This window comes from Tupaia chinensis, unplaced genomic scaffold (assembly GCF_000334495.1).
Source record: "Tupaia chinensis unplaced genomic scaffold, TupChi_1.0 Scaffold142846_1, whole genome shotgun sequence".
Lineage (NCBI taxonomy): Eukaryota > Metazoa > Chordata > Mammalia > Scandentia > Tupaiidae > Tupaia > Tupaia belangeri.
The window spans coordinates 2,221,358-2,244,398 of record NW_006202691.1 but is presented as its reverse complement, the minus strand read 5'-3'; the positions used below and the strand labels follow the sequence as shown (position 1 = coordinate 2,244,398).

The window sequence follows — 23,041 nt, the reverse complement described above, 5'->3', positions numbered from 1 at the left end:
ACACCACACCAAAAAAAAAAAAAAAAAAAAAACCCCCCAAAAAAAAAAAAAAAAAAGCCAGAATTCCACTTACATGTCATCTTCTCCAATAGGGCTCCTTTGCCTACCTAATCTAGAATAGTCCCTAAATTGTTCTCTATTAGACCTCTCTGTGTTAAAGATAATATCCACTCTGGGACAGCAGACAATGTAATGGTTACATCACTGGACTCCCACATGGCTGACTGTGGTTCAAATTCCGGACCCAGAGGCTTGAAACTCACTCCCGGTGTATGTGCATGCATGCCCAAAATCCCGAGAGGAGAAGGGACTATATACAGCGTGGCCATCCCTCCAGGGAGCAATTTCCCACTTTCTGTCATCTCTCTGCATCGCTCCAAAGAGCACAAGCGCCCTACAGTCAAAAAAAAGATAGTATGCACCTTATTATTATCCAGTATCTTCTTGCTGTCAGTTTTTCTGTTTGATTCCTATAAGAATTTAAATTTGAAAAAGGCGGCTCTTCTCCCGTCTTTTGTTCATCTAAAACAGAGCAAAATGGACTGGCCCCTTAGCACAGAAGTTAAGCACTGCACAGGGAGAGCTGTATTCCACATGTCAAGTCCCAGCTATGGTGACCTGAAAACAAGTTGAGTATGTGTGTCAAGCACACGCGCGGGCCCAGGACCCTGGCACGATGTAGAATGGAAGGCAAAAGGATTGCAGCATGACTGGGCATCACGGGGGGTGCTTTCTCATGGATGTGCATGTACCCTATGTCATTAAAAATAATTTTTTTAAGAGCTAGTTCTGTAACACAGTCGTTGAGCATAGTGTATCAGAAGCCAGATCCCACAAGGTTCTGGGGGCTTGAAAAACATGCCAAGCATGTATGTGTTCAAAATCCTGACAGGATAAAGAAATAGAGGAACAAAGATTAAAGCATGACCATGCCTCATGGCGGGGGAGGGGGTTCTTTCTCTCTGTGTGTCTGGTATGTTCCCTCTAGCAATGAAGAAACAAATTTAAGTAAAAAGTAAATTAAACAAAATGCAAACTACCTTCTCAATAGATTTGTTAAATAGTAAATGAATCCGGAGTTCCTATATATTACACTGTAATTTACTATCTTCATATTATAAAACTTTCTTAAAACTAAAAAATAGACACCTGAAGTGAACAGTCAAAAGAGCTCCTCCCCTCAGGTTTAAATAATCTAGGAAAAATTCCAAGTCATGGGATCATTCGAAGTCTGGTTTGGTCAAAAATAAAGGAAGAGAGACTTGGTAAAAAAAAAAAAAAAATGGCCTAAATAGTAGAAAAGTTGAATCATATATCTGTCTTTTTTTTTTTTGAGAGATTTTCGCTATAGGGCGCGTGCGCTCGCCAGACAGACAGAGAGAGACATAGAGACAGAAAGCGAGAAATCCCCCCCCAGGGGGGATGGTCACGCCGCAATCCCTTCTCCTCCATTCTCCTCTCGGGATCTTGGGCACACACGCACACGCGCCCGGCGTGAGTTTTAAGCCACCGGGTCCGGGACGCGAACCGCGGTCGACTACGTGGGAGTCCAGCAACATAACCATTATGCTAACTGCTGGTTCCCAATGTCTTTTTAAGACATTGTAAAATTTTCTATAACATAAAAACAAAATCAGTTGAAATATCACTGTTAAGAATTTTATAAGTGGGGGGCAGCAAGTAGGGTAATAGTTAAGGCACTGGACTCCCATGTGACCGACTATAGTTCAAACCCAGATCCAGCAGCTTGGAACTCATGCCAGGCACATGTGTATGCATGCCCAAAATCCCAGGAGGAGGAGAACAGAGGAGAAGGGACTGCAACGTGGCCATCCCTTTGGGAGGTGATTTCTCACTTTTCCTCTCATTGTCTCTCTCTGTCTCTTAGGTAAGCACACTCACCCTACAGCAAAAACCTTTAAAAAAAAATAAAGAGATAAAGGAAGGCAAAAAGAAAACAAAAAAAATTGAGATAAGATTTGAAGAAGAAAGAAGAAAGACAAGAAGATACAGCTACAAATAACAGAGGTAAACTAGGATTGAAAATAATCTCCAACATGAATAATCCACACTGGGTAATAGAATATTGACTATAATTACATTCATCCTACTGACCTTGTTCTAAATTATTATGGATTATTACTACGCAAGTTATTTTGTTCCACACCAGAGGTGGCTGTATTTCGCTATCAGATGACATGACCTCTAATTCAATAATGTCTGTAATGCACTGGTATCCTCAGATAAAAGCTGTCTATAATGTCTGAACAAAGGTGAATTAGTTATCCAATTCACACACGCAATTAACTCTCTTAATACCTGAGAGACCATGGAGCCCCTTCTGAATTTCCTATTAAATACTGCATATGGAGGTCTTCCCTCCATCTGTAGTTATCTGGTGCTGTACTTCATAATAAACAATATTAATAGTTTATTGCCCCCATCAAAAATCTTGCATTAGTTATCATAAGAGACCTCATGCCAGAAAGCAATGACTCTTTTTCCTGGAAAACTGTATTAAAATCAAATGTTATGTCTATTAGTAAAGCACAATAGTTTTTATTCTTGGTTATACAGAGATGATAATGCCTCCATGAAATATGGAAAGTAAGAATTTTCTTACTATTTTAAGAGCACCTCTTAAAAGTCAAAAGGCAATATTTATTAGTGAAGGTATATTTATATGCAGTACTCTGTCATTCTAAATAAAAGGCTATTTATTTAAATTTAGATGTGAAAGGGCAAAAACAAATCAAAACATAATATTTTTTGCCACCTGTTCTCTCTACGAAGAGCTGGGATTTCATGAATAGTTTGAAGGCAGAGCAGCGTGCCTCTGCTTTGTACCCATATGTGATGCCAATGGCTGCGTTCATAAAAACCCAGATCAGAATAACTAGGTAATGTCAGATGTTAAGTAAACACCCTTGCCTTCTAAAAAAGAAAGGGGGGAAGAAAGGCGGTAATTAATTAATTCTTCGGGGGATGCTTTTCCTTTTAGTCATCTAACATAAATGCATCTTTGGCAGAGAATAAGAGAACAAAATAAAATCTCTAAAATAAAACCTAGCCCACTTAGCACACACGTTTACATTGAAGCTCTCGTTGCATGAGATAAATTCTGTGAGAAAGTAAGCAGCTAAGTTTATCTGAGACTGGTCTACAGTGCAAACGCGATCTGCTGTTCACCTGGGTTTTCGCTTTCCCTCACAGCTCAAAGGAGGGAGGAGGAGCAGAGAGCCATAGGAAACAGTATCTTGCATGTGTTTCGTGTATTTCATTTGCTCATGTGATGATGGAAGAAAGAAGGACATGACAGAAATAAAAAGAGCTGAGTGGGTGACAGCCTTCACTCCGTAAACAATCTAAACTGCAAACCAACCTTCTGCGTGCTGCAGCACAAGGAACACCGACTCCTCAGAGATGATGTACTTGTGCAGACACACCATGTTGGGCACGCAGCGGGGGATGATGGTCTTTCTGTTCCTGCTGTATTCACTGCTTTTCCTTAGACCCTGACAGAGAACAAAAAGGTCAGTTGTACCCTCAGTTGCCTTTGGAGCCTGCTGTGCTCTGTGTTTATCAACCAAACTAATCTATCCCAGTTACTCTGGGCTTCAGAGAAACCACTCATCTGCTGCTCTATGCCCCTCAGTCCCTGGAGGCTCTGCTGATGGCATCTGGCGTGAATCCAGAGAACGGAAGATGCCACAAAGCTGCCATTAAAATCAATTACGTGGGTCAGTGTTTTTATTAGAGATGCTCTCAAACTAAGTCATCAGGATGACACACAGTTATTTCCCTATGACCTTTTCTTAAGTTTTATTTTACTTATGTATATCTTTACAGCGGTGGACATTGTGAAATCAATTCAAATGCCTGACACATGAAGGTACTCCTAGATTAAACAGGCAATTTTTAAATTCTATTTCAAAACAGTGCAAAAACTATGAAGTCTTCTCCGAAGGAACAAGGTCTGTGTGTTTTCTGGTGTTATACCTTAGTTTTAAAAACTGGGGAAAGGTCAGCGATTAAGTATATTCATAAGAAGAAATGTGTTTCGGTATGTGTCAATGTGACCTACTGTCATGCCTTATCAGCAAAAAGAAAAAGTGTGAGGAAAAGAAATAGAAAATTAATCAATTCACCTTCTGGATGCTACAGAAATATTCAAAGTTAGGATTTTTTAGAACATGTACATCACAATCCACTCCAAATACAATTACAAAACTGAAAAAGTGAAATTTTGTTCTCTCTTTATTCATTTAGTTATAAACCCAATTATCTATAGAATCAAAATTGAATTTAGATAAAAAAAGAGGATCAGGGTATAGATCATACCCTTTTCAAACACAAGGAAAATAATTTAAGGTAAAACTTCAGCTCTTAAGAACTATAGTCATGGGAACAGAAAATGCCATAATGATTAGGGTGCTAGACTCCCACGTAGTCGACTGTAGTTAGAGTCCCAGACCCGGTGGCTTAAAACTCACGCCAAAATTCCAACAGGAGAATGGAGAATAAGGGATTGCAGCATGGCCACCACCCGGGGGCGGGGGGGTGTCTCACTTTATGTCTCTCCAGTGAGTGCACACCCTATAGCAAAAATCTCTCTTTAAAGAAAAAGAACCATAGTCATAATGAAAGACGAGACTGTATGTCATCCTCACAAATTGTACAAAGTGTATTTGAAATGCATTTAAACTACACTCACACATTTAAACAGCAAACAAATTATTCAACTTAACCAAATTATTTCCTCCATACTCTATAACATAAATCTCTTTTTAAATAAATGCTACAAAGTATTTATTAAATGTGATGGAAGAACAGAAAGAAAAATAAATACAAATCACTACAAACACAATAGAACATTCAGGATCTGGGGCATGGTGTTTAAGACACTGCATCCCACACGAGTGACTGTTCAGTTAAAGTCCCATATCCAGTGGTTTGAAAATCACACGGGGGGGCGGGGAACAGCAGTTGGCGTAATGGCTATGTCACTGGACTCCCATGTAGTTGACTGCAGTTTGAGTCTTAGACCCAGTGGCTTAAACTCACGTCGGGCACGTGTGCAATGCATGCCCAAGATCCTGAGAGGAGAATGGAGGAGAAGGGATTGCAGCATGGCCATCTACCCTGGAGGGTGACTTCTCACTTTCTGTCTCTGTTTCTCTCTGTCTTTCTGGCGAGCACATGCACCCTAAAGCAAAATTCTCTCTCAAAAAAAAAAAAAGAAAGAAAGAAAAAGAAAATCACACTAGGTGCTTGTGTATGCATGACCAAAATCACAAAAGGAGAATGAAAGAGAAGGGACTGTGTCGTGGCCATACCCCACCCAGGGGGTGGCGTTATTTTTCACTTTCCCTCTCTCTGTCTCTCTTTCCAACAAGCACACTCACCCTATGGCAAAAATCTGGGGCGGCGAGGTGGGGGGAAACAGGGCTAGCAGGTAGTGTAGTGATTAAGGCGCTTGATCCCACATGGCAGACTCCATGGTTCAAGTCCCAGACCCGGCAGCTTGTAGAACACACTAGGAATGTGTGCGTACATGTCCAAAATCCCAAGAAGAGAATGGAGGATATGGGATCAAGGTGTGACCATCCCTCCTAGGGAGTAATTTCTCACATTCCTTCTATCTGTCTCTCTCTGAGCACATATGCTCTATGGCAAAAATTTTAAAAAGTATAAAACATAAAAAGAACATTCAATCATTCAAGAAATAAAATATCAAATATCTTTCCTTTCAAAAGCATGACTTAAAAGTAAAATTTTTAATTCATTAAACATGCAAATTCTACTTACTTTTAAGATGAATGTCTGCTCTGTCCTTGTGTCCAATACAAGTAAAACCTACATAAAAGACATACATAATACTTTACTCAAAATACAATGAAACATTAGCTCTTAACTTGTGCAAATTAAACTTGAAGGATTTTGAGGGGCAGAGGTTGAAAACTGACTCCCCCAAATTGTTAATTTCTGAAGAGATTTTTTTCAATCACCAAATCACAGCATCAAAAGTCTCACCCAAAATGGGATTTATTATTGTTTTTTTTTCTAAAAATACCATATTTTAGAATGAATAGGTTTCCTGGATTTTTTTTATGACAAAGAGTCTTTTACTTTTAAATGATATCAGTATACCAAGTAATAACACATAACAAGTTCGTGAATTCTATCATCTACTATTTTGATTAAAAGAAACTAAAGGCAGCCCAAACAATAACACTAGTACTCACTATTCTATCCTTTAGCCAGAAAATACTACTTTAAGGCTGGCTGCTGCTTCACACAGGTTACAAGTAACTACTCACTACTTTTTCATAAATAAAGCCCTCTGACCTTTAAGAAAGCACTTGGGGAAATATATATATATACACATATATTTAATCCCTTTCTTTCTTCAAAGACATTCCTTCTCTACTAGATCTAAAACATAAAAAGTTAACATTGAGATATGTGTTGCTTGAGCTACAGGCATAGGAAAACAACATATACCCATTAAATTTCTAAGAAATATGAGGTAAAAGATGAATTCTTTCAGTAAGTTCTAAATCTATACAAAGAAGCTAGATTTGCTACTCTGTAAAAACTGAAAGGACCTGCTATATAAAGTACAGAAATAATTTAATGACTTTCCCTAGAATATAAGTGGAGCTCCATAATGCTTCATATTCCATGAGGGCATCTAAGATGCCAATCCATGGGACAGGCACTTCCTTCTTCTCCTATCCATTTATGCGGTAGTTTTCATGGATTTCTGGCCAGATGTCGCAGACAAAGGCCGAGAGGTTATCCAAGACTTCGTCCCTGTTCTGCAGGAAGTAGTTCTGGAGGATGGCCATCTTCTCCTGGGTCTCCGTCTCCACTTCAGTGCTGCAACTACCGTGGGATCCCAGAGCCACAGCTTCCTTGGTCTTGAATTCTTTCTCCCTCTGCAGATGGTACTGTTCAGTTTCAGCCTGAACTGCTTCTTTGGCCTGCTTCAGCCTCCAGTTCTTTCACTTGCAGGTCTTGGATACCTTCTCGGGAGCCCGCTTCTCACCTGCAGCAACTGCTGAATCCCCTGCAACTGGCTAGCCATGGCAGCACAGACTCCAAGGCCCTGGTGAGCGGCCTTACCTAGCTAGAGAGGGCCCCTTGGGCCGGCTGACATGCGGCCCATGACCTGCGCCTACACACAGCGACCCTGGATTTATTTTAAATGCAGTTCTTAAAAGTAAATACTATTTTAGATAAAGAATTTTTCTTCATGGAAAAACTGATTGAGAGAAAGCAGTTAAATAAAAGTCACTGAATTTTCTTCCTAAAACCTTTCATAAAGCAACTACTAATTCAGGTACTGGCCTAAGGAATCATTTTACTGCTGTTTCTCTATGCTAGACTTGTCCTCAACATCTCTTTTTCCCATCAGCAAATCCTGTCAGCTCTGTTTTCAAAATGGATCCACAATCTGAGCTCACCTGACCACTTCCACAGCTGCTACCCAGATCCAGACAAAGACTAACCCTCAGCTAGCTACAACAGTGGCCTTCCCCCAACCATCTCCCTGTTCGCTGCCCTATGGTCTATTCTCAACCCCCCGAGTTTTCTTTTTAAAACATAAGCTAGATCACGTCATTCCTCTCAATTTCTAACGTTCATAAAATGACCTCAAGGTCCTCACAACCTTCTACAATGCTCTCTTGAACTACTCACCTCACTTCTACCCTGATAGAAGGAGTAAACTAGTGAGGGAGCTATTAAACCACATGAAAAGTTTGTTATTTTGGAGATACTATGGCAAAAGAGGGCAAGCAAACAAAGGGCCCAAAAGTATTTGTCTTAGACCTTGCAGACTCATGTGGTCTTTGCTGCAGCTCTTCAGCTCTGCCACTGTAGCGCAAATTAAGCTGAAACCACATCCTAAAACTGGCCATGATGGGAATATTTACACCACAGTAATCAGTGAACACTGTGAATGAGGCTTTTTTCTTCCCCTCCAGAGAGCTGGCTGTCAAACATCACCAGCCCCTCACTGAATATGGAGAGCTAGGAGTCAGGACTTTTTTAAAAAAACGTTAAGTTTTGGAAAATGAAAGAATGATGAAAAAAGGGAAGATGATAAACCAGTTTCAGAAGATGGGTAAATTTCATTTAGACATGATAAATTTTAGGAAACAGTGACAAATTCATCTTTGATCTCTCTTCTGAGTGTTTAAGCAACAGTACTTAGATTATCATTTAATTTCAATAGAATATTTCCACAAGTACCCCCTGAACTCATTCAACCCTTAGTCTTCTCAAAGCCCCGCCCTTGCCAAAAACAAACAAACAAAACCCTTGGTCCTCCTCCTACAATACTGAACAACAGCAACCTCCATGAAAGCTTCCAAACCAAACAGCTCCCGAAGTTGCTCTGAACACTGTCTCCTACCTTCAAAACCAGTGGCTAAGTCAACTCAACTCTACCTCAAGCAGTTCTCTTATCCACCGGCTACTCTCTTCCACCTATTAATACCATGCTTTAAATGTTTATTCTGAGCTATGTTTCAGCCATGTGAAATCAATGTTAATTTATTTTATTTATTGTTACTATTGTTATTTTTTAATTCACCAGAGACAGAGAGAGAGGAGGAAAGTAAGAAAGCAACCCATCAGGTCCAAGACTTGAATCAAGGTCATCCACGTGGGAGTCCGGCACCTTAACTACCACACCACCTGCTGGCCCCCAATGTTAATCTCTCAACAACCCAATGAAATCATTTTCCCATTCCTATTCTACATAGGAGGACATCAGAGCTTCATATGTAGAAGCTATAATGGTAGGTAATAATAGCATTTACCATTTGTGAGGATTTCAGTGAGATAACCATAGAAAAGTGGCCAGTTGTTATAGTCATCACCAGTATTGCTTCTTCTCCCTGTAATATTCTCCCAACTACTTACCCAATAAGTACTCATCTTGCCATATGCAGTACAAATGTTACCCTATCTCTCAGGAACACTGACTGCTATCTTCCTGTGTTCTTCCATTTTATACAGTACTAACTTCTAATATGTTGGGTTGTTGGAAAAGTCATGATACATTTTTGCATAGAAAACGACATAAAAGCATCTCTAACCCTTCAGGCTGGTTTTATTTTTCCACTACCTCCTGACCAGACTTCAGGCTCTTCCTGGATATGTCACAGGCAGGATAATGGCTCCCAAAGATGTTCATATTCTAATCTCCAAATCTGTGAATATGTCATGTTCCTGGCAAAAAGAACTCTACAGGTGTAATTAAGGTCCAGACCTTAAAACAGAGAGACTACCCTGGATCATCTGAGTGGGCTCCACCAAATCACATGACCCTTTAAAAGGAGAAGTGCCTACTGCGAGAAGAAATGGAAAGCACAAGAGTGATATTACAAAACAGAAAATCAGAGTGATTCAAAGCAGGGGAGGGACACACAGTGGCTGGCTCTGAGATACAGAAATACAGGAGCTGGAGACAGACCTCTAGGAACTCAGAGAAAGCGTAGGGAGGAACACAAGAAACTTTCAAAAGCAAAGACTAGCCTCTGGCTGACAGCTAGCAAGGAAACACAGCGCTTAGTCCTACAACCGCGAAGAAGAGGATTCAGCCAACAAACCCAATGAGGCTTGGGAGAGGATTCTTCTCCAGAGGCTCCAGTAAGGAATGTAGGTAGCCAGATCAGCACCATGATTTTACACCAGTGAGACTCGTGTCAGACTTCTGACCTGCAGAACTTCCAGACAGTAAATTTGGTTGTATTAGGCAGCTAAAATTGTGACAGCAATAGAAAACTAGCAAAATACAAACTGGATTTCTTCTATTATATTCAGTTATCAGAAAAGTCATGACATATTTTTTCTATGTTTTTCTATGCAAAAATGTGTCATAACTTTTCTGACACCCCAACACAATACATTGTTCTCATATAGTAAATGTTCAATAATCATATGGCTAGGAAATTCAAGTCTAAAGATTTAGAAGGTAAATGGCAATTATGAGAGTAGAACTTAGAAAATGAGTCAGGATGGCCAGCCACAGTGGTACACTGGAAGCACCACACTGCAGTGCTGGAAGCCATGTGGAGAATCAGGGTTCAATTCCTGGGCTGACCTGTACATTGAGTGCATGTGTGTGTGTCCATGGTTCTGGCCAACTAAAGGACTGAGGCAGGGTGGCAGGAGGAGGGAGGAGTGTCACAACATGTGACTGACTCTGTTAAGGTGGCTTCTTGCTCTTTCTTTCTCCTCTGCCCCTTGTGAAATAAATAAACTTTTAAAATAAAAGTCAAAAATAAGTATCTTTGACCATTTTTCTTCCCATAAAAATAAAGGCTGAAGACATGAGAATGTACCCCCCTGAAATGCTTCCTTTATACCAGGCACTGGGCTGGACTTTAAAGAATGAAATCATGTAATGCTCTCAACAATCCAAAGGGGTAGGTATCTTTTATTAGCCAATTTTGCACAAGAGAAAACAAATATAAAATCTCACAATGCTCACAAAGCTAAGAAGTGGTAGAGGCAGAATTTAAACCCAAGCCCTTGTCCAAGGACTCTGTCTCTTTAACTGCTAAGCTATACTATTTATGTCTGTAATTTGAAAAGTACAAAATGGGAATATTGTGAGTGGATGAAACAACAACAACCAAAAGAGTAATGAGAAGGGGCCAGCACTGGACTCCCACATGGCCAACCATGGTTCAAGTCCTGGACCTGGCAGCTTTCTCTCTCTCTCTAGTCAAATTAAAGTAGGAAAATAAATAAAGTTAAATAAAATAATTATTTTTAAAAAGTAGTGAGAAAAGTACATTAAAAAAATAGTAAAATATCATGGTTCGGATGTCAGAGAAAGAGTCTACTTAAGATGAGAATAATTATCTGTTCCCAACACCAAAGTCATGAAGAATGGGGACTGCGAACTGATCACCAAGTGAGGCAGTTAGGAAGTCAGCACTACCTTTCCATACTGCATTATGCAGTGAACTGCTCAGGATAGAAGCTAGACGTCATGAACTAGTAATGAGTGGTAAGGAAATGGAGGTGAAAATACACCTCGTTCAATAGTGAAATATGTCAGAAGAAGGAAAAACAAAACGAAAGAGCAGGATAATCAGTTCAAATAAAGGTCTGGGTTTTTATTATTTTTCAGATAGGATAGACCTAGTCTCCTCCTAATTACCCTGTAAGCTACTGGTCCTCAGAAAAGTCATGGTGTATTTTTCTATGTTTTTCTATGCAAAAATGCATCATGACTTTTCCTAGGACCCAATATATTCACCAGAAATCTTGAGCCTCCAAGGCATGGAAACACATTCACAAAATGTGAACCCCAAAAGTCTAATTAACACATTCTGAACACAAAAGGAGGCATCGTGGTCCTGTCTCTGCAAAGGAAGGCTCAAGGAACATCTGTTGAATCTGTGTAGACATTGAGTGTTCCTTAAGTCTTATTTGTTTTATATCAAGTTATTAGCCTTCGAAGTGCACACCAGAAAGCCAATCCTGTTGGAGTAGTAACTTCTATTGACAGATGAAACAGAAAAATCTCCCTAGGTAAAAGGTAAGGAAGCTACACAGTCAAAGGAAAGAACCTTCTCCTACCCAAAGGCTTGTAATTGACTGAGCAGAAAATATCTACATAAATCAGGAGTGATATCTCTTGCTGGTCTCACTTCACCATGAAGCATGAAGCAGATCAGATAAAAAGGCCAAATTAAGATGGATCAACATGGCTGGGAAATGCTGCTTTGTTTACATTTACTTTCTTCTCCTACCAAGTTTGTTTGCAACTAGACAACATTCACATTGAGGCAATCAACACAAGAACATATGTGATTTTTTTAAAATGTGCCCTTTGACTGTCAATTTCTCCCAAACAGGTGTTGGCTAAATGATTATAAATTGGCCTCTGGATACACCTCTTCAACTGAGCCGTACAGGGCTGGTGATAATATAATTAGACCTAAAAACATCAGGCTGGTGAATGCTTTCCATCTGTTTGGCAATAATGTTTAGTTAACAATAGTCTTTAAAAGAAGCACCTTCAACTTCAGTTCTTAAAGTTATTTATAGAGCCATTCTTAACACACCAGCACTCCTGCTAACAAGAGCTTTAGCCACTTGGAAATTATTAGCCATACGGCTATACACAAAGAGAAACGACTGCATTTAACATCTGTATCTTTCCAGATTTACACGCTTCAACCTCATTTAAAGTCATTTCTTAATGAACAGTGCGATGGTGCTGCATTAATATTATAGTTGCATGCACAAAGATCATAAGGAGCCAAACATTTTTTTAATGCCAACAGTAGGCCAATCTGTAATGAAGTTGTCAGCATAAAGGACAAAATAATAGCTTCTTTAACCCTCAAACAGAATTTGTTCATTTGTAGACCAGAACACATCAATTTAAAAACTGCTCACAGGTTTGCTCACCTTTATAAAGACAAAAATCTAATTTGTACTAATTTGATACAATTGCCTTTCCAATAAAAGGCTCCTAAAACCACCTTTTACTTCGTGATAAAACAAGCACTAAAACTAAAACTGTCATGAAATAATTATCTTGGAGAGCACATCTTATTGAAAGAATACGATTAATGTATTTTTCCCTTTCATTTTTCATACTTAGTTATCAGCACTATATTAGCATATGGTCTAACAGAAGAGATTACTCCATCTTTGCCCATATTAATATATAGGATGACTGCTTCTAACTGGGAAGAAGAAGCAGACAACACATCCCTTAAGGACTGGCCTCATCTGTTCTTCCTTTCCACCATTATCATGAAACCTGCCCACTCTTCTTTCATAACCTAGTAGGAAAAGCTCCAAGTGGTTACAGGTCTGGGCCTATTCCATGAACTGGAATAAGGAAGGCCTTATATTTAACTAGGCACCATATTTGCAATGACAGAGGAGGAAAGTATACCAAAAGCATCAAATGATTGGTTTTTTAAGCATATTAAAAAGAATAAACTTGGAGGGGGCCAGCAGATGGCATGGTTGTTGAGGTGCTGGACTCCCACATGGCTGACCATGGTTTACATCCTGGGCCTGGAAGCTCGTTCGCTTGCTCGCTCTCTCTCTCTCTTTCTCTCCTCTCCAGTAAGCTCATGTGCCCTACAGCAATTTAAATAATAATAATAAAGTTTTTTTAAAAAAAAATAATAAACTTGGAGAAAAGAAAAAAGACATGCTATTACAAAGATGATACGTGGACAGCAAACATGGAGAGTTCTCTTCAGTAGGGATTACCTGTTACCCCATTCTTGATTCTTTTTATATTGCCAGAGGGTACATTTGTTCACCTGACAAAGAGAAAGAAAGAAAGAAACAGGAAAAGAGAAAGTGCTCTCCAGTGGGGTGTGGGTCCCACGGCAACCTTTTTTCCCTCCACTTCTCCATCCTATCAGGATTTTGGACACACACACATGCCCACGCACCCGGCATGTGTTTTAAACCTCCTGAGCCAAGATTTGAACTGTGGTGGGCCGTGTAAGACCTGGCTCCCTCTGCACAGATTGATTGCTGCACACAGGCTGGCCTTCCTTTCAGGTATTTAATTTAAATGCTGACACTGGAGATAAAGAAATGCCTGAAAATAACTTTAGCTCCAATTCCTTTAAAAGGAAAGATTATCTAGGTAATCTGAGGGAATGTCTGTCTCTACATTGGTGTCAGCTACCTATAGGACTCCAGATAATTAATAAAAGTTTTTGTTTTAAGTTTAAGAAAAGCTGGGACTAGCAGATGGCACACTGGACTTCCATGGTTCGACCATGGTTTGAGTCCCGGATCTCACGGCCTAAACTCATGCTAGGTATGTGTGCGTGCATGCTCAAGATCCATAGAGGAGAATGGAGGAGAAGGAATCGCAGCTTGGGGGGTGAGTTCTCACTTTCTGTCTCTATCTCTCTCTGTCTTTACAGCAAGTGCACGCACCCTATATCAAAAATCTCTCCATTACGGGGCCAGCAAGTGGCATGGTGGTTAAAGGCACTGGACTCCCACATGGCCAATTGCGGTTCAAGTACTGGATCTGGTGGCTTGCTTTCTCATTTTCCCCCTCTCACTCCGTCCAATCAAACTGAAAAATAAATAATAATAATAATAAAGTTTAAAAAAAAAAAAGCTTCAGCATTCTTATAAAAAAAAATCTCTCCATTAAAAAAAAAAGAAAAACTACAGAGACAGTGGCATTAGACAAACACAGCCTTATCCCTTAATGGTGTCGCAGTACTATTTGTGTTTGCTAGATGTAATACGAATGAGACTTCAATTGTGCAAATTATACTGCTGGGAATTTACACATAAATAAGCACACCAGAAAGAATGAAATCAACTCAATTAAAAAGCCAGAGAGGATGAGCCCAATTTTGTAAATAAGACAGTTTTTCTCCACATAGTTTCAAATGATTAAGATGACACTTACTGTACTCTCTTAAAAACAGTCCATACTTGACTAGTATTAAATGAGTTTTTAACTACACTAAGTGTACACTCAGTGTTGGCAACCCTACAGGAGCTAGCTAGCAATGTTTTCCTTCTGTAGTAATTGTTTTGAACAACAAACCTAGATCACTAAAACTCTGTCTTGCTTCCCTAGGTAAAATAACAAAATATTATTCATCTTTCTGCTAAAGACCTATCTCATTCTGCGTTCCTGCAATATTCAAAACATGTTTCCACTGTGAATTATTCCTACACCTTATTCTCAAAAGACATCTCATAAAATTTCAACTACCAGAAAACAAGGACCTGTAAAACAAGGTGACCCTAACAGCATCAATTCTGAGCTCCTCTGAGGTCTAACTTCCTCTTTCATTGGCATCAGAGGCTAGCAATGTCATCTGTACCACTGCCCAGTCACTGCAAATACAGGGGGCTGCACCTACAGCTTCAGTCCATCAGAAGGGCCGACATCAAGTGCACCGGCCTGGGCAGGATGTAGAGATACTTCTCGTATCATGCCATGAAGCCAACCTGTGCTGGTTTCACTAAAGTCATTCCACTGATAAGGATTCAAGGATGAAGAATAAAATTTAACACGGATACTTCCAACTTTGACCTAAAGAATACTGTTACCTACTGTAATACCTGCAAGGACCTATTTTCAATAAAGAAAAGCATAAAAGGTTCTCTAAGATTTAAGGGGAACAATAACAACAAAAAATCCTTTGGAGCTTACGGTGCTGTATCCGTGCTAGAACTTCCAACATAGCGCATCCTCAAGAAGGGAGCGAGCAATCCAGAAAGGTTATTATTTCGTGGATAAGTGGCTAAGTCAAGAATAACCAACTAATTTTTAGAACAAAGTAAAATATCTCTTGGAGAAAGGCTGAGTTTTTTAGGCTTCTATTTCATCCAGAAATACCTTCAAAGGCAGAAGACAGCACACCAAATCTGCCAGGAATGTATGGAGATAGTACTCAGACTCCACATTTCCTTCTAGATATTAAAATCCAAAACACCATAATCCAAAGTATGTTTAAATATTTATCCAAATGCCTATGACTCATAACAACATCCCCTGTTTCAAAATAGTTTACCTAACTATCTAATCTCTCTTAACTACCAACAAATTGTAGTAGAGGAAAAAGAACTAGGTTAGAATAACAAGTAACATAAAATTAAGTTAGTAAATAACTACTTTATCTATAAGAAAACAACTCGTTTTAAATTTCTTTAAATGCCCAGACACTTGCAAAGGTTTTAGTATGCTAATTTTTTAATTAAAAGATATTTCAGCAGTGAAAGCTCTTTCATATGCACTACTGATTCTTCATCAAACGTTAACTTTCCAACTTAACACCAGTATAGCCGGTGGCAGCCTGAAGGTTTACCATCTGCTGCTACCCAAAGTCACTGTGGCCACCTTCAGAACATATGCATCAAAGCCCCAAGATAAGAGACTGAAGAAATACTGCCTAAGTCAGCATAAGGGGGATGATGAACCCAGAGGCAGGCAACAGGCAAGCTACCAGAAAATACAGAGCATCGGAAACCATCAGTCGCCCCTCGGAAAAAGTCTCCAAGGTCACAGGGGACTCCAATGGCTGAACAAAAAGATAAGAGAAATACTACAACTAATGGGATACACTTAAGTCATTATGTCATAATTTTTCTGAAAGTCATCTTTAAAATCACCCATAATTATTTAAAATAAGCACATAATGAGTAAATGAAATATTAAATTTTAATGTTTTCTTCAATCTACTTATGAATAATAATAAAGGCATATACTTCTTGTGCAGTCACAAAAACAGGGCACTTTGTTATGAAAGGCTTGTTTTCCTGGATAGTATCATGCCCACAGTTCAAACGTTACCCAGGAAAATATATGTTGAGGTGGGCTTAACAAAATACCATTTAAAAAATCTGATGTTGGGACCAGCAAGTGGCATGGTGGTTAAGGTGCTGGACACTCCCACATGGCCAACTATGGTTCAAGTCCTGGACCTGGTGGCTTGCTTTCTCACTTTCCCTTTCTCATTCTCTGTGTGTTTCTCTGGTCAAATTAAAATGAATGAATTAATAAATGAAAATTAAATAAATAATACTTAAAAAAAAAACCCTGATGTCTGGCTAATCAAAGATTATCATTTGTTTAAAATAATGATCCCATTTACCACAATACCTCATACAAACATAATGTTATGGTGTCTTTTAAAAAGAGAATCTCTAGAACCTCACTATATTTAATTACAATACTAAATAACTGGCATATATTCATCTGTAAAAAAAAAAACTGGGCCAGCCTGTGATGCGGTGGTTACAGCAGCTGGATCAAACATAACTAACTGCATATTAGTCCTGGACCTGGGAGCTTGAAAAACACCAGGCATGTGTGCCTATATGTCCAAAATCCTGCAAGGAGGGAGAAATGGAAGAGAAGATTGAGTGTGACCATTCTCTGTGGGGATGCTTTCTCACTTTCCCTTTCTGCCTCCCACCCCCACCTTTTCCACTACCTCCTGGGAATGCATGTACCCTCTGGCAAAAAAAAAAAAAAAATGTTTAATTCACTAATGCAAATTTTTCTTATGATTCACCTTTGCTTTCTGCTTTTTAAATGAGTTAAAGGAAAACCAACACAGAAAATATTTTTTAGAATATTATGTTTTAAAATGGCAATATGTGCACTTAGTCTGTGTCGATTCTAATCTTAGCACAGATTTTTAAAGATTCTTCCAAACTTTCACAGGGAATCAGTTACAAATAAATTAAAACTAGGGCATTATTAAACATAAAAATAAGAACTGTCATAATAAAGTTCATTTGTCCTAGCCTCTATTTAAACTTAATACAACCATAACTTGTTGAGTCCAAGTACCCATGGTTTCTATAACCTAACACACTACACATGTGAACTCAATCTATACTTAGTAACTTGAATAATAATCATGAGAACTTTTAAAGAATCATCATTTGTCACTAGGATAATAGCTAAACACAGAGTAGCTTTATTTTCCAAGATATGTTATAAATATATCCTGAGTCAAAATGTCAGAAAAGGAAAATAAGCATATTTTGATAGTGCTAAAACAGATTTGTGAATATAATTCACTCAAAATTCAAATGCTAGTCATCCCGGCATCATTCCATTCCTCCAAATGTCAGTACAAAATGGTTGGCAAAGTTTGTCTCTGACAGACTAACATCAGGATCACAAAAGCGAAGTTTGAAAATGCTTCCCCAGTGGATATCAACAAATTGACTCTAAAGTTTACATGGAGATACAAAAGACCCAAAATAGCCAACACAATATTTTAGAAGAACAAAGCTGAAGGATGGACACTACCCACCAGCAAGACTTACTCTAAAGCTACAGTAATAAAGACAATGTGGTATTGGCTAAGGAGACAAATAGATCAATGGAACAGAATAAAGAACCTGGAAAGAGGTCCACATAAATACACTCAACTGATCTTTGACAAAAGCGCAAAGGCAATACAATGGAGCAAAGATTGTCTCTTCAACAAATGGCTCTGAGGTAACCAGACATTACATGTAAAAACATGAACCTAGGCACGGACCTTACACTTCTAACCGACATTAACTCAGAATGGATCACAGACCTAAATGTAACACACAACTCTATAAAATTCCTAGAAGGTAACATAGGAGACCGCTTAAATTACTCTGAATATTGCAACACCTGTATTTTTTTTAATTGCAGAGGGCTTGTGATCTCACCAGCAAAAGAAAGAAGAAAGAGAGAGAGAGAAAACCCCGATGGGGTGTGGCCACACCATAATCTCTCTTTCTTCATTCCCCTTTTCCGTCAGGATTTTGGTCATGTGCACACGTGTGCCCAGCATGTTTTCAAGCCGCTGAAGTCAGGAGCCAAACCACACTCAATCATGTGAGATCCGGCTCCCAATGCACAGCACTTAACCACTGCACTACTGGGGTGGTCCTTGTGATGACTTCAGATTCAACATCAAAAACACAACCCAGGGACCAGCAGTTGGCGTAATGGCTATGTTGCTGGACTCCCGTGTAGTTGACCGTGGTTCGTGTCCCGGACTCAGTGGCTTAAACTCACGCCGGGTGCGTGTGCGTGCGTGCCCAAGATCCTGAGAGGAGAATGGAGGAGAAAGGATTGCAGTGTGGCCATCCCCCCTGGGGGGTGATTTCTCACTTTCTGTCTCTCTATCTCTCTCTGTCTGTCTGGTGAGTGCACGCGCCCTATAGCAAAATCCTCTTCAAAAAAAAAAAAAAGAAAACACAACCCACCCATGAAAGAACAGTTGATGAGATAAAATGAATTAAAATCAAAATCTGCTCTGCAAAGAACAACATTAAGAGAATGAGAAAACAAGTCACTACTGGGGAAAAATATGTATGAAAGCTTTATCTTGTCCAGCCATGGTAGCTACATAGACACTGCTGCTTGGTAGGCTGAGGTCACATGGGAGGCCAGAGTTCAATTCTCAACTTACTCTAAAAAGCTGGGCACAGTGATACAGGTACCTGTAGTCCCAGTTACTTAGGAGACTATGGAAGGAGGATCATGACACAGAAAGACCCTGTCTAAACACCACACACATACAAACATATGCATGCATATGCACACATGCACACACACAGGAAAAAAATAGATGTGATAAAGGGCTGATATCCAAAATATACAGAACCTTTAAAACTCAACAATTAAAAGAAAAAAAAAAAAAAAAAAACAGCCAGCAATGGTGGTGCAATGGTAACACAAAGCTCCATGATGCTGAGGCCACATAGCCAGGTCCTGGGTTTGTGACCTGAGGTTTCCCTGTATCTGCCGTGCACATGCACAAACCCAAAATCTCAGTTGGCTGAGGCTGGAGGTGGGTCATGGGATGAAGACCCTGTTGGGGTGCTTCCCTCTCTCCCCTACTCTTTCTCTCTCTTTACCTCTCTCTCATTGAAGAAATAAACTTTAAATAAAAAGAAAATAACCTAAGAAGTGGGCTAAAGACTAATAGGCATTTCACCAAAGACTCACAGGTGGCAAATAGGCATAGGTGAAGATGCTCAGCATTAGATGTCTTCAAGTATATGCAAATTAAAACAATGAGATACCACTATATACCCATTAGAATGGCCAAAATCCAGAACACTGATAACACCAAATGCTGGTAAGGATCTGGAACAACAGGAACTCCCATTCATTGCTGGTGGGAATGCAAAACAGTGTGGCTGCTTTGGCACAGTTTGGCACTTATAAAACTAAACCATACCCTCACTATATATGATGCAGCAATTGCACTCCTATACATACACACACACACACACACACACACACACACGCACACAAATAACCTCCAGGTGGATGTTTGCAACAGCTTTATTTATAGTTGCCAAAACCTGGTAGCATCCAAGATGTCCTACAGTAGGTAAATGGATAAACTGTGGAACATCTAGATAATAGAATAACTCTACATGCTGAAAAGAAACGAGCTACGAAGTCATGAAAAGACATGAAGAATCTTAAATGCATTACTAAGTGAAGGAGCCAATATGAAAATACAATAAACTGTATGATTCCAACCATATGATATTCTATAAAAGACAAAACTATAGAGACAGTAAAAGATCAGTGGTTACCAGATGTTGAGGGGGGCAGGCAGGGCACAGACACTTTTTAGGACAGTAAAAATACTCTGTATGCTACTATAATGGTGGACACATGTCATTATACATTTGTCCAGTGAATGTTCCACAGTAAGTCTGAACCCTAAAGTAAACTAAGGACTTTGACTAATAATGACATGTCAGTGCAATCGATTCATCAATCATAACAAAGGTACCATTCTGGAGAGGGTTGTTGATAACGGCAGAGGCTATACATGTGCGGGGAAAGAGAATATTTACAGACTCTCCATACACCTTCCCATCAATTTCTCTGTGAACCTAAAACTGCTCCAAAAATATAAAACCTAAAAAAAAAAAAAAAAAAAAAAAAAGCTTCTCTAGTTCCCACTAAAGGTCACTTGGCAAAACCCTATATTACACATCTTTAAGCAAAACAACTCAATCTAGTCTCGCCCCAGAGCAATGCAAAATATAGATTATTCTCTAGTAAATAATCCAAGAGGTAATTATTTCAACCACAAACATGAATTTAAAATCTCTTATATTCATATAAGCCAAATGTCAATGAATGTGAGCTATTCCTCAATGATGTCTCATTTTAGGATGTGAGGTTAATGATTTACTGAACAATAAATCTATCAAGAAATGTCTTTTATATATATGAAAAAAGAGCTTTATTCTGTATAATTTTTCAAATCCTAGTGCTATACATCTATTACTTCATAAAACCTGTTTCCAAAGGACACGGTGTGTCTTTGTAAGGAAACTGGATATAAATATAGCAGAAGGCAGAATATAAAAGATAGAGAAATTAGGTTTAAAATAGAATTGCTAAAGAGCTAGGAAAAACAACCACTTAGGAGGCTCTTCTCAGATCCAAATGCTTTAAAAGCTAGATCTCTACACCTTTGTCATTCTCATTTTGATTGTCTGTTTTCTGTTTTTGTGAAGAAACTGCCCAAGGCCATAAAGGGATTATGCTAAAGAGAGGTTAAAACTCTAAAATTCTAGGTTTACAGGCCCAAGTTCAGCTCATGCCATTCAACTTCATAATGAATTCATTTATTCTATTTTTCTGGTTAGAGTCCTGAAGTTCACTTAGGGTGATGACTTGACACTGTTAAATTTAGAAGAAAATTAATTCAATTAAAAGTATAGTCTACTGTACTTAGTTTTAGACCCTTATTTGCATTTGATAGAAAAATCTAATACAGACAGGGTAAAGACCCAAGCTAGAGACACAATAAGCTTTACCCAAGATGGAGTCACAGTGGCTAAATTTCCACAAAGAGCTGGCTGCATTAGGTCTCAAAACAAGTATAGCTAAAGGCAATAGTTTCTATTTGCTAACTATACTCTAATCAGAAGTACAGATCAATATGGTTTTTGAACCCAAAAAGAATGGGGTAACAAATCACCTAGACTAGCATGTAACTGTTTTTTAGAGGTTTTTGCCTTAGGGCGCATGTGTTCTCAGCAGGGGGAGAGAGAGTGAGAGACATAGACAGTGAGAAACAAAGTGAGAAATCACTGGGGAGGGGAGGGGAAGAAGTGTGGATGGTCACTCAGCAAGCCCTTCTCCTCCATTCTCCTCCCTGGGATCTTGGGTAGGCACACACGTGCACCCAGCGTGATTTTCAAACCACTTGGTCCAGAATTTGAACCTCAGTTGGCCATGTGGGAGTCCAGCAATGTAACTGCTATGCCATCTCCTGCAGCCCCCCAACCGTGTAATTATTTTCTGAAGCCCACTTCCTTATCAGAGAGCTAGTCCATTCCTTGGACTGCTAGATAAAAAACGCTTCGCCTCATCTCCTCTTTGGCAATCATTTCCTAGGACCCCTCTCTCCTTGGGAGCTTTCTTTTCCTTCAATAAACTTTGCTTTGCTGCAGACTTTGTCCCTGTCTCTAATTCTCCCTAAGTGTAAGACAAGAACCCAGTCATTTCATGGTCCTGAATCTGATGCTGGTGTTGGGCCTCATCACCTCAATATCTCACATCACTTACTATGGATATAAACTACTTCACTATCCGTTAATACTCCAGTTTAACATTTTCATTCTGCTGTTGGAGATGCTCTAGAAATATGCTTGAATTGGTTTATGTGCCCTGAAAATGTAGTCCTTAAAAAATACATATATCCACTCAGCCCCCTTTCAGTCCACATAGCATTCAGAATCAGCACAGTGCACAGTCAGGCAGTTAATAAATGCTCTCATAATGATAATGGACACAGGGGCAACATTCTCAAGTCACGCAATACATATCCAGCTAAGCCGCCAATGTCAAAGGTAGCTTGATTCCGATTCAGGAGAAAATGCTCGAGGGCAAGAAAACTTTAAATGCTATCATTTTAAAATGATTCTAATGAGTCTGTAGTTCTGTGGCAGATGGAACTGAACTTCTGGTATTGATTAAAATTTAGCAGTATTTTAATATGACCTAGAAAATTCATTTTGTATAAGAACACCATGTATTCTGAGAAATTACAAAGTATTTTAAAGCAAATAGGGAACATCAAGACAATTTCATCAACTGCAGCAAAGTACCCCAGCAACAATCTACAGGTGAACTTTGTGCAAGAAGGTGAAAACTAGAGGATGAGAAATATTTTGACAATTTTCAGTTCATAATACCCTCTTGCTCTGATGCTGCAGGTGAGGGATACTTTGAGGCACAGACTCATTTGAAATCTTTGGTTTTTGGTTTTTGTTTTTAAGAGTTTTTTTGCTACAGGGTACATGCACTTGCTGGAGAGACAGAAAGTGAGAAGTCATCCCTCAGGAGGGCTGTCCACTCCACAATCCACTTTCTTCCATTCTCCCCTGGAATCCTGGGCACTCACAAACATGTACCTGTTGTGATTTTCAAGCCACCAGGTTCAGGACTTGAACCACAGTCAGTCATGTGGGAGTCCAAGGACATAACTACCATGCCATGTGCTGGCCCCTCCAT

General features: G+C 39.3%; 1 protein-coding gene and 1 pseudogene across 1 annotated transcript in view; both read right to left on the bottom strand.

Moving 5' to 3' along the window:
• Window positions 1-23,041, bottom strand: part of RPS6KC1 (ribosomal protein S6 kinase C1) — a 180,031-nt gene that overhangs the window by 52,167 nt on the left and 104,823 nt on the right. The window contains 2 exon segments of the mRNA XM_006172351.1: window positions 3,383-3,515; window positions 5,809-5,856. Coding sequence (XP_006172413.1) covers window positions 3,383-3,515; window positions 5,809-5,856 — 181 coding nt within the window.
• LOC106733299 (V-type proton ATPase subunit G 1 pseudogene) lies at window positions 6,735-7,090 on the bottom strand (annotated as a pseudogene).